General features: G+C 38.3%; 3 protein-coding genes across 3 annotated transcripts; 1 reads left to right on the top strand and 2 right to left on the bottom strand.

The window, feature by feature from the left end:
• Nucleotides 1-1,381: 1,381 nt before the first annotated feature.
• Nucleotides 1,382-5,158, bottom strand: LOC103414199 (ras-related protein RABA4c). The gene is made up of 3 exons (XM_029096923.2): nucleotides 4,548-5,158; nucleotides 1,832-2,326; nucleotides 1,382-1,738 (listed from the first exon to the last, which is right to left on the bottom strand). The coding sequence occupies exons 1-2, from the start codon at nucleotides 4,772-4,774 to the stop codon at nucleotides 1,885-1,887; spliced, it is 669 nt and encodes a 222-aa protein (XP_028952756.1). The 5' UTR covers nucleotides 4,775-5,158; the 3' UTR covers nucleotides 1,382-1,738; nucleotides 1,832-1,884.
• Nucleotides 5,159-7,254: 2,096 nt separating this feature from the next.
• LOC103414187 (transcription factor bHLH130-like) lies at nucleotides 7,255-9,867 on the bottom strand. The gene is made up of 7 exons (XM_029096908.2): nucleotides 9,581-9,867; nucleotides 8,719-9,459; nucleotides 8,249-8,592; nucleotides 7,981-8,148; nucleotides 7,789-7,854; nucleotides 7,627-7,695; nucleotides 7,255-7,520 (listed from the first exon to the last, which is right to left on the bottom strand). The coding sequence occupies exons 2-7, from the start codon at nucleotides 9,311-9,313 to the stop codon at nucleotides 7,473-7,475; spliced, it is 1,290 nt and encodes a 429-aa protein (XP_028952741.2). The 5' UTR covers nucleotides 9,314-9,459; nucleotides 9,581-9,867; the 3' UTR covers nucleotides 7,255-7,472.
• A 260-nt stretch (nucleotides 9,868-10,127) lies between these two features.
• LOC139192117 (uncharacterized) lies at nucleotides 10,128-10,673 on the top strand. The gene has a single exon (XM_070813485.1). It carries the CDS (start codon nucleotides 10,128-10,130, stop codon nucleotides 10,671-10,673), a length of 546 nt encoding a protein of 181 aa, XP_070669586.1.
• The last annotated feature ends 3,272 nt before the right edge of the window (nucleotides 10,674-13,945 follow it).

Genomic DNA, 13,945 nt, shown 5'->3' with positions numbered 1-13,945 from the left:
AACAATTCTTATAAATATTAACTTACTATTCTTCCTTTCTTTGGCCCGACGACATGTGAGACCGTCAGAGAAATAGGTGATGGTGTTTTTTTTCTTGGGGTCTGTGGCCTTGTACAAAAGGTTGGTGACTTATTCACATCACTGACCCCCCTACTTTAAATATAGGGGTGTGCTATCCACACACCCCAAATTACTTCTCACACACCCTTGTTAATTTCTATCCGTTGATCTTCTTTAATTCATCCGATCCGACGGCCGAAAATTAGAAGGGTGTGTGAGAAGTAAAATGGGGTGTGTGGATATCACACCCCTAAATATACTATATTTTTTTTTTACATCTCATTCACCCAAACAAGATGCTCTCGGATGCTTTTGGTTAGGATTTTAGAAGATTTGTGAATTATATCTGTTTATCGTATATCGTATGGTTAATTTTTGTTAAGTATTGTTTGTGTTTAATTTTAAATAAAAATATTTAAAATAATTTTTTACCGTACGATATACGATGAACATATACGATTTACGGGTTTCCAGGATCCTCACAAAGAGGATCCAGACTCTCATTCACCATCCACCAAACCTTTGTTTCCTTCTCTCTTCTACGTGAGAAATGCTAGGAGACTCTCTAAAAAATGAGATCTTCATAGACTTTTCGCCACATCATATGAGATGGCGGAGCAGAGAGTTCATGGAGAGTCTCATTTTGAGGAATGAGGATCTTCTTCGGATCCCATTTGTGAAGATTATAGAGATCTTCTAATCACATCCGTTCATCGTACATCGTGCGGATATTTTTCGTCAGGTACTGTTTATATTTAATTTTAAATAAAAAGATTTATAATGATTTCTGACCGCACGATATACGATGAACGAATGTGATTGAAGAATTCCTGAAATCTTCACAAAGAAAATCTTGAGAGATCCTCATTCCATTTTGAGAGTCTCCTTAATATTTCTCATGTCCTATTATGTATCTTTTTGGCTTTTGCCCATGGTGCAACTAAAAGCGCACCATCCCAAAACTCTAGTCTTTTCCTATGCACCAGCAGGGTCACAGCTCCTCCTATTGACGACATCATGCACCAGGCGATCACATTATTGTACGCGATGGAGAGCAGGGCCGATCACATTCTTGTACGTTTTAGATTTGGGTGATTGAAGATAGAGATAACGGTTAGAGCACTAATCCCTCAAATAACCTGATGGAACAAATGAATTCATTCATTCTATATAGCCGTCATATATTGTGCAATTATTTGACTCATATACAACATTTGATAAGGTAGGCCTTTGAGTAAGTTTATATGATCAACTAGCACTCAGTCTAACCTCTTTCTAATATCGTAAGAGATCTCAAGTTCAAATCCATCATTTCCTGATATAGAAAAAGCTATGTTTATAAAAAATGAAACTCAATAAAGTACTGAAGTGCAGCATTGTTCCACAACCAAACTCGAGCTCATTTTCTCACACGCTACATTGCTCTCCGTCTAGTTTCATGAGTGTTCTTCAGTGTAATTGAAAGGAACCTTCACTATTCCAGCCACCAAATGCTGGTAAAAATCAGAAGAAGAAAAAAATGTATGAACATACTACAGGCAAGTACATGTGTCAATTGTATCATATTACTGGTATGTTTTGAGTCTCAGAATTCTGTGCCAGTCCATCGGCCAACCGCTTTTTACAAGAGGGCAAACCTAATCGCCCACTCTACCACAAGCTGTATTACATTCGTCTCCTGAAAAGATGGAAATATGTAACCATGTCAATAAATGTTAAACATGAAAGTAGCAATGCAAACTAATTAAAGAAAGAGGGTTAAAATTATTACTGGAAGTATAAACAGCAGAAATCCACGTTGCAGGAGGTCAAAAGGCCACAATTCTATGAAGACCAGCAACAGCTACTCGCTTGAGGCTCGGGCTCTTGTCGAGGAACGACAAGTTTTGTTCCCTTGAGAAGTGAGGAACTCCCAGACTCTGCTTCCTCATTGGGAATGAGGGACTTCTTGCCAACAATTCGATAAATTTCTGTTAGGACTGTAACGAATGCAGATTCAACATTAGTAGCCTCAAGTGCTGATGCCTCCATAAAGAAGAGGTTCTCCCTTTGGGCAAACTCTTTTGCATCCTCAGAAGGTACAGCTCGCAGTGTCCCCAGGTCGGACTTGTTACCTACAAGCATCACAACAATATTGTTGTCGGCATGCCCCCTCAATTCCTCTAACCACTTGGTTACATGATCAAATGATTGAGGCTTGGTTATGTCATAGACCAGCATTGCGCCCACCGAACCTCTATAGTACGCACTTGTCACCGCCCTGTATCTGAGATCATCACCAGAAGTGTGAGACATACAAGCACAAGAAGATGGACTTTGGTGCAAAAATATGAATAACAGGACTTTCCAATTTTATACAATAGACACAAATGTTAGGGGTAACTAATTGAAATATATATGTATGTATGTATGTATGTATGTATATATGCCTTAAGTTACATCTCCTTCTTCCTATTATCTCCATTTGTAAAATATTAGAATCTCAAGACTCAGACTAGTTCTAGACAGGTTCCGATAAAGTAATAAGTAATACCCAGCTTGACTGAGCACAATTACTTATTATCCTAATTATTCTAACAGAGTTTATTACAACAACAACAACAACAACAAAGCCTTTTCCCACTAAGTGGGGTCGGCTATATAAATCCTAGAACGCCATTGCGCTCGGTTTTGTGTCATGTCCTCCGTTAGATCCAAGTACTCTAAGTCTTTTCTTAGAGTCTCTTCCAAAGTTTTCCTAGGTCTTCCTCTACCCCTTCGGCCCTGAACCTCTGTCCCGTAGTCACATCTTCGAACCGGAGCGTCAGTCGGCCTTCTTTGCACATGTCCAAATCACCGGAGCCGATTTTCTCTCATCTTTCCTACAATTTCGGCTACTCCTACTTTACCTCGGATATCCTCATTCCCAATCTTATCCTTTCTCGTGTGCCCACACATCCCACAAAGCATCCTCATCTCCGCTACACCCATTTTGTGTACGTGTTGATGCTTCACCGCCCAACATTCTGTGCCATACAACATCGTTGGCCTTATTGCCGTCCTATAAAATTTTCCCTTGAGCTTCAGTGGCCTACGACGGTCACACAACACGCCGGATGCACTCTTACACTTCATCCATCCAGCTCGTATTCTATGGTTGAGATCTCCATCTAATTCTCCGTTCTCTTGCAAGATAGATCCTAGGTAGCGAAAACGGTCGCTTTTTGTGATCTTCGCTAGATTGCTCCGGTCATTAGTGTGGATAAGTATATAAATGGATAGAGATAGGAAAGCAAACACAAGATGATTCTAACAGAGTTTATTCTCATATTAATATTCATTTTGTAGACAGTGTTACCTTCATGACAGGTTTTGCTCAAGTAATAACCAAAGAATGAGCAGAATATATCCCATATGCTAGTCATTTGAAGAAACTGTCTTCGTAGCCTAATATGTTGTTTCAAAACGATTGGCTTCCCTTGGCATTCATCCACTCTAACCTTGTAACAGCATCCATCTCAGCCTCTACCTCTTCCTCTACCTCAACTTCAATCTAAACCTTCATCTCATCCTAAAATTGACAATTACTAAATCATGATTCAACATTGTTACATATCCTCTGTTGTCATGGATTGCGTCTCACCTCATAGACCAGTATCCACTAATCAAGATCTATGTACACTAATTAATTGACATCAACCTAGTACTACATTCTATAATCAATCGAATCGCTTTTTCTAAAAATAAGAGACATCTAAGTCATACAAGTAAAGAGATCTATTCATTGATAAGAAAAAACGTGAACGGTGATTGGATTGATGATAAAATAGAATCCTGAGTCTCAAACAGTGATTTGATGGATGATAAAGAAAGAGAATTCTTGGTTCAGTTCTCCACCTTAATGACAAAAAAAAAAAAGGATTGATAAAATTCCATTGAGTCTAACTCATAGTGATCATTTATCAAAGAATGATTCTGGTTATCAAATGATTGAACAACTGGGAGCAATTTACTTACAATACTTAGTTGATATTCATAAAAAATATCCAATGAATTAGTCATGATTTCTCTTCAAGGCCTTGTTGGGTATCTAGGATTGAGTTGGAATGGATATCTTACTATATTCAAGGTATCTTGAAAATAGAGGTGAATGGTTTTTCCTAAATGAGTAATCCGTCTTCTACCTTCAAGTTGGACACAATTTTTTCATTTCTTCCTCCAACATACCTTGAATATAGTGAGTTATGGATTCCAATCCAATACTAGAGACCAAACGAGGCCTAAAAGCAATTCTCATTTGGGCTAAATACTTTTACCAAAGTAAGGGCTCCCTTCTAAATTCAGCAAAATCATGATCACCATCATCCGCATCTCAAACAAAAACATAAATCAAAATTTAACCAAACCCCACATCACAGATTGAAAATAACAACAAACCCACATCAAAGAAACACAAAAACTCAATCACCAATGCACCAAAATTTACAAATATATGAAAAAGCGATTACCTTTCTTGGCCGGCAGTGTCCCAAATCTGGGCCTTGATGGTTTTGTGGTCGATCACGAGGGTCTTAGTCTGGAACTCAACCCCAATGGTTGCCTTGGACTCCAAGCTGAACTCATTCCGAGCAAAGCGAGCCAAGAGCTGAGACTTACCCACCGCCGAGTCTCCAATCAGCACCACCTTGAACACGTAGTCGATCTTCTGATTGAAATTACTCGCCAAATTCGACATCGTAATTCTCTCTGTTGGGCTAAAATTCAAATCTTAACAAAACCCAACTCGAATTTCATACGAAAGCTCAAAATGTATGCTTTTGTAGGGAGGAAGACCGATCGATCAGTGGGGGAAGATGATCGAATCGACGAAATGTGGTGTGAATAGTGAAAACTCGCAGAGCTGAGCTAGCAAAGAGTTTTTTTTTTTTTTCGTTTTCTGTTTACGCGTAAATGAAGTACCTAGAAAAATGTGTTTGACCGAAAAAAAAAAATTGTAAAAGAGATGGAAGGAAGAGGAATGAAAGAAAAATGTGCAGTGGAGTTGGAGGGGGAGACAGAGACGCGGACCAACGGCTTTGCCTGCGGAGGTTTCCCAAAGGAAATTGTACATGTTGCAGTTAATTACAGTTTTCTAGAAGTACTTTTTTTTTTCATTAACACGATCAGATTTTAAGTTGCTGTAATTTCCGGTGAAATGATTTCAAAGCATGCTTAATTTCACAAACACTTAGAAATTAGGTTAGCAACACGTTACACCCCTCTAGTCTTGAGTAATTAACAGTTTAGTTTTAATCTTTTTAATAACAAATGTTTACTAAAGGAAAACTAATGAAAATAGTTTGAAAATTTTGAAATTTAACGATAAAAACAAATTAAAGAATAAAATGAATAGTATCATGATTGACTTTTTAGTGTAAAAATATGGTTTTTCGTTAAAGCAAACAGTACCGAAAACTTTTCGTTAAAATTCTCTTAAATAAAATGTCATATGGACAACAAATAAGAATTTTGTAAATAAAAACCTCAATTTTGCGTTCATGTAAACAATAGCGTGAACATTGAGTAGCATGCAAAAAAATATAAAAAAAACAATTAACTTCATAGTCCGACCATTGAAAGTATAAAAGTAAATTTTTTTATCACTTTAGGGAACTAAATCATCGCTTTTTACTTTTTTCGAGAGTTACTAGACCCACCTATGATCTTATTTTTACAACCACATTATAATCTCATCCACCTTAAAAAGTTAAAAAATTAAAATGATATTTTCCCACCCACTATTATTCTCAAAATAACCTTTAATATAGGGGTTTTATATTAACACCCCACAAAATGTTGAATACACCCCACATTAAAATTTAATATTAAATGACTTATTTACTCCACTATGCAATGACAATTTTGACCTTATTAGGTATTAAAAATAAATAAAGATTTATAAATACACCTCAAATCACTTTTAGCGTATTATTTATCTTCTCAACTATCAAACATGTTGATTAAGAAAAATTGTTTTTGACGAATGGAACACGAAATTGATGTTTTAGGAGCTTCACATGAGGTAAGACTTCATAGTTTTCATTGTTTTAGTGATTTCGATGACATCGATAATTATTTAATCTTGCGTTTGCTGCATTATTTAAACTTCTATATTCATATTCATCTTTTAGTGTTCATATGGTTAGATTCAATCCCTAAAAATTAAAACTGAGTGTTATAAGATTTGAAAAATGTGGGATGTAAAGAAAATGTGGAGTGTATGTACAAAATATAAGATGTATATTGAGAATGTGGGGTGTGGGGGTATTATGGGAAAGTAAGTGGGGTGTATTAAGATAATTTTTAAGTGAAAAAGCAAAAGTGGGGTGTATTAAGTTTGTGGGGTTTATTCAACAATTTGTGGGGTGTTAATATAATTAGCCTTAATATATACTTACATATGAAATTATAAAATTATCTCTTAAAAATATAATGTAAATGAAAACAACTACGGTCTGCAAATTTAAATTGAAACGACAGAGGTATCCAAATTCAAAAAAATTTGACAACGACAAATTTAAAAATACGATGGACAAATTCAAATGACTCACACACAAATTATTCTTCTACCTTTTTAATGAAAACATAATCTTCTACCTCTTCTGTAGAAGCGTCATCTTCCACCTCTTCAATGGAAAAGTCATCTTCTAAGTTCATTGATATTTTTTTTTTTTTTTTTTTTTGAATGAAATGAGATGAAAATATGAGTTAGGGTTTAAGGTAGACAAATCGTCTCCCACGACCAACTTTTTTTTTAAATTAAGCAAAACAAGATAATTAATGTTCTTATTAGTCTTTTTGCAAATGGACAAATTTGTAATTAAAAATTCATTAAAAGATAAGTGAGAAGATAAGACATTGGACGGGAATAACATCACTCTTTTCTTTTCATTAGTCACTCAAGTTTTGAAAGGCATTTCTTTTTTATAATTTATCCAAACATATCTGTTCTTTTACACCAAATAGTTGAAAATCTAACCATCAAACAACTCAACAATGCGGGGTGCTGGTCATTGATTTTGCTTCTGGAAATGAAGCCGTGTTGCAGCTGGTGGTGCCACCAGTAGCAAAAATTACCATAACCAAATCGCGCGATTTTCGTTTTTGAAAGTCTACATTGGAAGGGATCGAACCATAACATATGGTCATCGTAATTCACTTCTCGACTCTCACTCATCACTAAGTGCTTTGAGCTAATTTATTATTTTGCTTTTCTTTTACACCATGATGAAATTGAAACAACAGAAGCCTGCCTACAAAGCTAACATTCAACAGGCTACAATTCGACACCCACAGTACATCCTACCATCCTACTATTATCTCTCAAGTGAATTTAACAGGCTACTGCTATATTTACATGAACAAACCGGACGGAAGGATTTGCACTGAATTTGTTATTGTTCGCTCGAACAACTGCACTTCGCCTTCGTATCCTTGAGTGTCTGCATTCAGAGTTAAATAACATTTCAGAGGGAAGAAATAGTTGGTTGAGTTTCGTATGGATTAATTCGATACAAAGATTATACATTTCATTTGCTTCAACTTTACCTTAACCTGTTTCTGAAGGTCTTTTATGAACCCGACCGCCAAGTCCAACATTTCTGCCGTGTTTGTTTGCTGCCAAGAATACAACACACAACACAAGACTCAATTTTCATGCATTCAAGAAAACGCCACTACAATGGTGATAATTGCAAGCGTAGCAAATACCTTGTCCATGTTTGGGAAAAGCTCCTGTAATTTCTTCATTCTTTCACTAATCCGCGTCCTTCTCATCTGAAATTCACAGTATTCACGATCACGGATTTGATATAATCTGGCTATGGTAACATGTAGCTCTGCTACTGAATCCTTGTGAAGTGTAAACCAGCCACAAGAAGAATAAAATAAAAGAAGATTTACCCTCTCTGCAATGCTTCGCGGGTGAGTGGCGAAACCTCTTTTGGCACGAATTTTACGAGGAATAGAATCTTCAAATTGCAAATACTTCTCCATAGCAGGCATCTCATAATGGTTGGGAAACCTCAAGTGTTGCGTCAAGCCAAGATTGCGGTGTCGAAAATCATTGTTCTGATGAAAGAAAAACAAACATTACTAGTATGATAAGCAAGCAAATGCCAAGTAAAAATTGAAGACCAAATATAGTTTACAGAAAAAGTGCAAATCCTACCTGTGATTCAAATGCAGTCGAAGTAGAAAACTTGTTCCCATCATTGTCTCTGGCTCTTTTGAGGTCATTAAATGAAGAATCGTCCAACGAATCATCTGGGAAGCTAGACTGGTAAGGTGAATTGCTACCATTAGCATTTCCTAAACTATGATCTGGTTGCGATTGGCTACCTTCTCCTAAGTTCCCATTCTCATCTTCAGCAATCCGAGGCATTCGACCTGAGTATGAAGATTGCCTTGATGAGAAGCTCAGTTGATTACCAAACCTAGAAGTTGATAGACTGGCTTCTCCATTTGTACCATTGCCTGCGCGATATCCTGCCGAGTCCTTCATCACGTTAAAGCCTGTTTTTCAATCAAACCAAAACAAATTACTAGAGGAACCAGAACAAAATTTCAACATAACAATACACATCTGTCAGCATTTTAACAAATATATCCAAGATGTAGGCAACAAAAATATTGTTATACCATCGTCAACGGTCGAGTTTGGGAAGACACCAGCCGGAGAGCTACTTTGTCTAACATGATTAGACCGATTTCCGACCCCAATTTTCAATTGCATCATTGAATTCTCCATTCCCGTATAGTTGACTCCAGCAAAGGAGCTGCTGTCTAAACCATGAGCTTGCTGACCTTGAGGAGCTTGGTACATCATATGAGTAGAATTCGAGTAACCATTAATGTGCTCAGAAACAGAGTCCCCTGCGTCTCCCTTCACATTTACCGGCCTCTCTTGGATTTCAAACTGATGCTGCTGCACACCATTGTCACGTTCATCTGGTTCATTACATGAAGAAATGAACCTGGCCAGCACCGTTTCGACTTCAGGGCTCGAAGGTTGAAGATACCGCAAATCCTGGGTTCCGCCGCCATTGTTGTCCATCTGCTCCATCAGAAATGAGTTTGGAGCTGACTGATACCGCGTTAAGCCGGAGCTCTGCTGCTGCTGAGGATGCTGCTGGTGGAAAATATTCGAATCCATGAACTCCGCCGCGTGGTTCTTCCTCGGCTCTCCCTCCGAGGCCTTAAAATTAGGATTGTATTTGTATAGAAGACCGCTCATATCTGATTCTTTTGTGCTAATCTTAATTTCTTGAAAATTCAAAGATTTTGCAGCACTTGGATGGCTTCAAGATTCATCTAACTTCGCTCTTCGGATAAAACCCAGATGAGATCTACTTCTGATTTGATCTTAAACAGAACACAAATCTGCAAAAAAACAAGAAAAATAACCAAAATAAATCCAAAAACATAAATAAATAAATAAATGAAGCCCCTTTTGCAGGTTGCTTTGATCTAACTAGAAAGATTGGAAATTTAGATTACGCACCTCAGATTACTTGAACTTTTGTAGCTGGAAAGGAACTCTGTAACTCCAGCAAGCGAGAATCTTTATGTTTTTCTGTTCCCAGCAATCAAAGACAAAAATGGAAACATAACAAAAATGGAAAACAATTACAGAAATGGAAAACTTCTTTTTTTGGATAAAGAAGTTGTAGGATTTGAGTTTCAACAACTCAACTACCCCTCATTATTTTTGTTGCGTGAGTCACTCTTGGATAATAAGGACTGTGGAGATATTTTGGGTATATAATTATGTAAATGGTATCCTTGTGTATTTGAGATATTTGTTTCCTAATTTATAGGAGTTTGTGTAATCTTATATATTCCTCAATGAGAAGAATAATATTAGAACAATATTTACCATAACCCTAGAATTTTATCTTGGTATCAGAGCAGGTTTCGATCTGACTCTTCGTGAAAAACCCTAAAACACCGTACAAGCCTTAGCCATCAAAACTCTGGTTCTTCAATTCTTGAATCTAGAAATCAAGTTCTGTAGCCCTTGAAGTAACAAGGCTACAATTGGTAGTGCAATGGCAGAAGAAAAAATTGGTGCTATAATCCCCATGCAACCCGTGGCGACTCAAAGTGAATCTGCCAATGTCAATGCCATTCCATTCGGGTTTCGGTTGAGCGACTCGAACTTCAAGGTTTGGTCCAAGATGATGGAGGTTCACGCTTCAAGCCTCGGGAAGCAAGGCTACCTAATGGGTAAAATCCCGGCTGTTGATGAAGATGATCCGGGATATGTAAAGTGGTCCACTGAAGATGCCATCGTGCGCGGGTGGTTGCTCAAAACCATGGAACCACACCTACTTGGCCTCTTTATAGATTTACCCACGGCCAAAGATATCTGGGAGAGTGTCACCCAGATGTTTTATGATGGTTCCAATGAGTCACAATACTATGAACTCTGGGGCAAGGCTCCAAGAACGAGACAAGACGGTCGTTCAATCAATTTATATTTCACCGAACTAAAGGACGTTTGGCAAGACTTGAACAAGAGATGTCCACTCTGTATGGTGTGTGGAGCAGACCTGAAAACTCGGAAAGAAGAAGTTGCAAATGATAGGGCATAAGACTTTCTCGCTCGATTAGATAGCGGTTTTGATCAAGTTCGGAGTGAAATTCTAAGGATGAAACCTATCCCTGGAATCGAAGAATGCTTCAATTTGGTACAACGAGAATCCCAGAGGAAGACCACTATGATAGGAACAAAGACTATAATGGCAGTACCCCTTATGGCTATGGCAACCAAGGCGTCTAGTTCACGTCCACAGTCTAATGGAAGCACTCGACCATCTCGTACTCAGGAAGATATTGATAAGGATAAACTCCATTGCAACCACTGTAATGGAACACGACATACAGAGGATACCTGTTTTGAAATCCATGGCTACCCAGATTGGTACTGGGAGAGAAAGAAAAAATTAAAGGCTCGAGGAAATAAAAGAACAGGTCAAACCTGTGTAGCAGTTATTGGACCAGGAGCAGCGTCTGGTGTACAAAGGGCCAAACTGGGCTTAAAGCCCAACCTGAAAAAATTGAGAGAGTCCGAGGCTTGGCTGCTATTGCAGCAAGCCAGCCGTGGCCCACTTCGTCCAACCTAATCGCAGCAGCCCAAGCTGCAAGGACCACTTCAGAGGCAGCAAATGACACCATCACACTCCTCTCTTTAATCAATCAAATCTCAATGAGTGACAACTCAGATGATCTAGGTAAAAACAGTACTGTTTTAATAACATCCACCAAAAGAGATACTGGTTGGATAATTGACTCTGGAGCTTCAAATCATATGACTTATGATGCATCATTATTCTATCACATGACCTCACCATCTAAAGAAGAGGTCATTACTGCCAACGGTGATGTTGCTCCTGTAACAGGAGTGGGTTATATTTCCCTTACCAAATTCTCGGATCTAATTACTACCACAAATGTGAAAGAAAGGTATGGACCCAATTCAGCTGGAGTCTACCGAATTGCTCGACCCAGTTCGGTTAAAGCCTACCGAATGGTGATGCACTGCTTCGGCAGGGATACACCGAATGACATATTCTCTCACAATCCAATTTTGAGTTTGTTTTTACAACATATGGTAGAATTATAGCCTGCCAAGGTGTGGCATCATGCCCGAAGCGTGATACTTGGTACTTAAGACTTAAAACTTCAAGAATAAGGGATAATATTCCCAAATCTTAATCCTGCAAAATCTTTTTCCGTCTCGATGGAATAGACCATTGGTTATGCACCTATTCGTGCCCCTACCAATGTTGTTAAGGAGTACCATTCTAGTAGTCAATACGTGAAACTAACTTTGCTCCACCAAACACCATTGGAAGAGCATAATTTTGACATGGATGACCTTGTTGGCCGAATTCCCTTAGTAAACCATTTACTTTGTGAACAGGTTTCTATGTTCTTGAATTCAAGTTTGGTGTATGTTTTACTTATGGATAATTTTATTGATATTGTCCTTTAATATGAGTTAATTGAATCATGTTTCTTAATACATGTGACCAATTCAATTAAACACGTGATTAGGTAGGAATGTGGGAAAATTAGTTGTTTGGATGAATGCGTACTACGCACACTAACTTTACACCTACATCACATCTTTAACAACGACTTCAGGTTTATCCAACCTGATTAAGAGCATTGGCACGCTCCTCGTTGTATGAATGGTACTAAATTATCATTTAAGGGGCCTTAAATTCTCTGTGACGTTGAGTTTTTAAGGATATTCGAGATGACAATGATCATAAATGAAACCACTGAAGAAAATAGATTGAAATATCTTTGCACCACCTCCAAAAAATGAGCTTAAAGCTTTGATTTGGGGCCAATGGGTTGTCTCCCAACTGGGAACACACCACATGTGGCCGGCCTGGAGCTGGGTGATTGAGCAGTTTACTTGTTTTGGCCGACCTTTTGGGACACTTAGGTCGAACAATGATGCTACGACACATCTCCTTACCCGAAGTAAGGATCTTGTGCCTACAAGCATACTTTGCCAAGCTTGCTCATTAGGGAAATTGATTTTCTGTATCATTTCTCGCAAAGATACGAAATCACCTCTTTTCACAGTGGATTCAAGGGAATATATGTGGACTAATCCAACCAAAATGCGGACCATATAAATACTTATGGTTTTGGTTGATGAAACGACAAACTGGTCACATGTTTGTCCACACACATTACTGCTAAACCTCTTGGCCGATTAAGGGTTCACCACCCTACTTATCCTTTAAGGTCCGGGAGACAGGATAATGTCGAAGAGTTTATATCGACGATTTTTGATAAAGTATTGCATGTGTTTTGGGTTTATAATTGAACATTGAATTCCCATGTTCACCCCAAATAGCCTCACTTAGTGATCATAAAATGCAATTTAAATGATCGCTCAAATTTTGGTAAACGTACCAAGTTTTCAGTTTCTGCCTAGGGCTATACAATCCTTGTACGCAATTATGTTAGTCCGTCTTGAGGCCCATTGCCAACCAACCTATATGACGTTACAGTTGGTTACTAGGTACGAACCTGACTATTTTCGTATTACGCATTTGGGTGTGCATTCCATGTGCCAAGTTACGCCGCCGTAATGTACCACCATGAGTCATTAAAGAAGGATGTGTATCTTTTTTAGATCATGATTCTCCTTCACACTAGCTTTTTTCGAGCCCTTGCATGCGATCTCTTTACCGCTCATTTGCGGGTTGTCACTTTAACGAGACTGTCTTCCCGTTGTTAGGGGGAGATAAAAACGTCAACGTTCCTGTAAAACAGCGCGAATTTACGTGTACGTTGCCCACTATGTCTGATCTCGATCCCCATACCGCACAAGTGTGATAAGCAAGTGCGATAAATTCTAAATTTCAGAATGTTTCTCCAGACGCATTCCTTTGATCTAGCTAAAGTGACGAGATCATATACCAGCTGCATATATGCCTGCAAGGATAGACGTACTTAACGGACGTCGAGTCAACATCCTCGGAGGGTGTGCCGCCCCTGTTGGACGGTCTGGTACACCGGCGGATAGCCAATCAATCTGTCTTGGCCTGGAGCATGACAGATCATTCGGTTCGTAGGATTCACTTCCCTAGAAGAGGATGACATGGCACAACAATGAATCTGTCTCAAATCATTTCCATCTCATGAGATTAATCCGGATTTCTCCCAAGACTTAAAAAGTTCTTGGTCCAGTATACTAGTTTAGATGAGAAAATGGAATTGACATGAGATTATCATCGATGATGTTTTCACTTATATGGTAGCTACCAACATAAATGAAACGCGACGATATCGAACCGTGTTCCGTTGATTAAGTGACAACGTAGAACTGATTGGACAA

This window comes from Malus domestica, chromosome 02 (assembly GCF_042453785.1).
Source record: "Malus domestica chromosome 02, GDT2T_hap1".
NCBI lineage: Eukaryota > Viridiplantae > Streptophyta > Magnoliopsida > Rosales > Rosaceae > Malus > Malus domestica.
Note: the sequence above shows the minus strand (reverse complement) of the source record. Positions and strands in the feature narration are given on the sequence as shown.

Excerpts from the sequence above, each read along its gene's own strand:
- LOC103414199 (XM_029096923.2), bottom strand. The coding sequence starts at position 4,774 with ATGTCGAATTTGGCGAGTAATTTCAATCAGAAGATCGACTACGTGTTC. Across the intron at positions 2,327-4,547 it reads GACACTGCCGGCCAAGAAAG|ATACAGGGCGGTGACAAGTG; the intron begins GTAATCGCTTTT and ends TGATGATCTCAG.
- LOC103414187 (XM_029096908.2), bottom strand. The coding sequence starts at position 9,313 with ATGAGCGGTCTTCTATACAAATACAATCCTAATTTTAAGGCCTCGGAG. Across the intron at positions 8,149-8,248 it reads CGACTGCATTTGAATCACAG|AACAATGATTTTCGACACCG; the intron begins GTAGGATTTGCA and ends TTCTTTCATCAG. Across the intron at positions 7,855-7,980 it reads CGCGAAGCATTGCAGAGAGG|ATGAGAAGGACGCGGATTAG; the intron begins GTAAATCTTCTT and ends TGTGAATTTCAG.
- LOC139192117 (XM_070813485.1), top strand. The coding sequence starts at position 10,128 with ATGGCAGAAGAAAAAATTGGTGCTATAATCCCCATGCAACCCGTGGCG.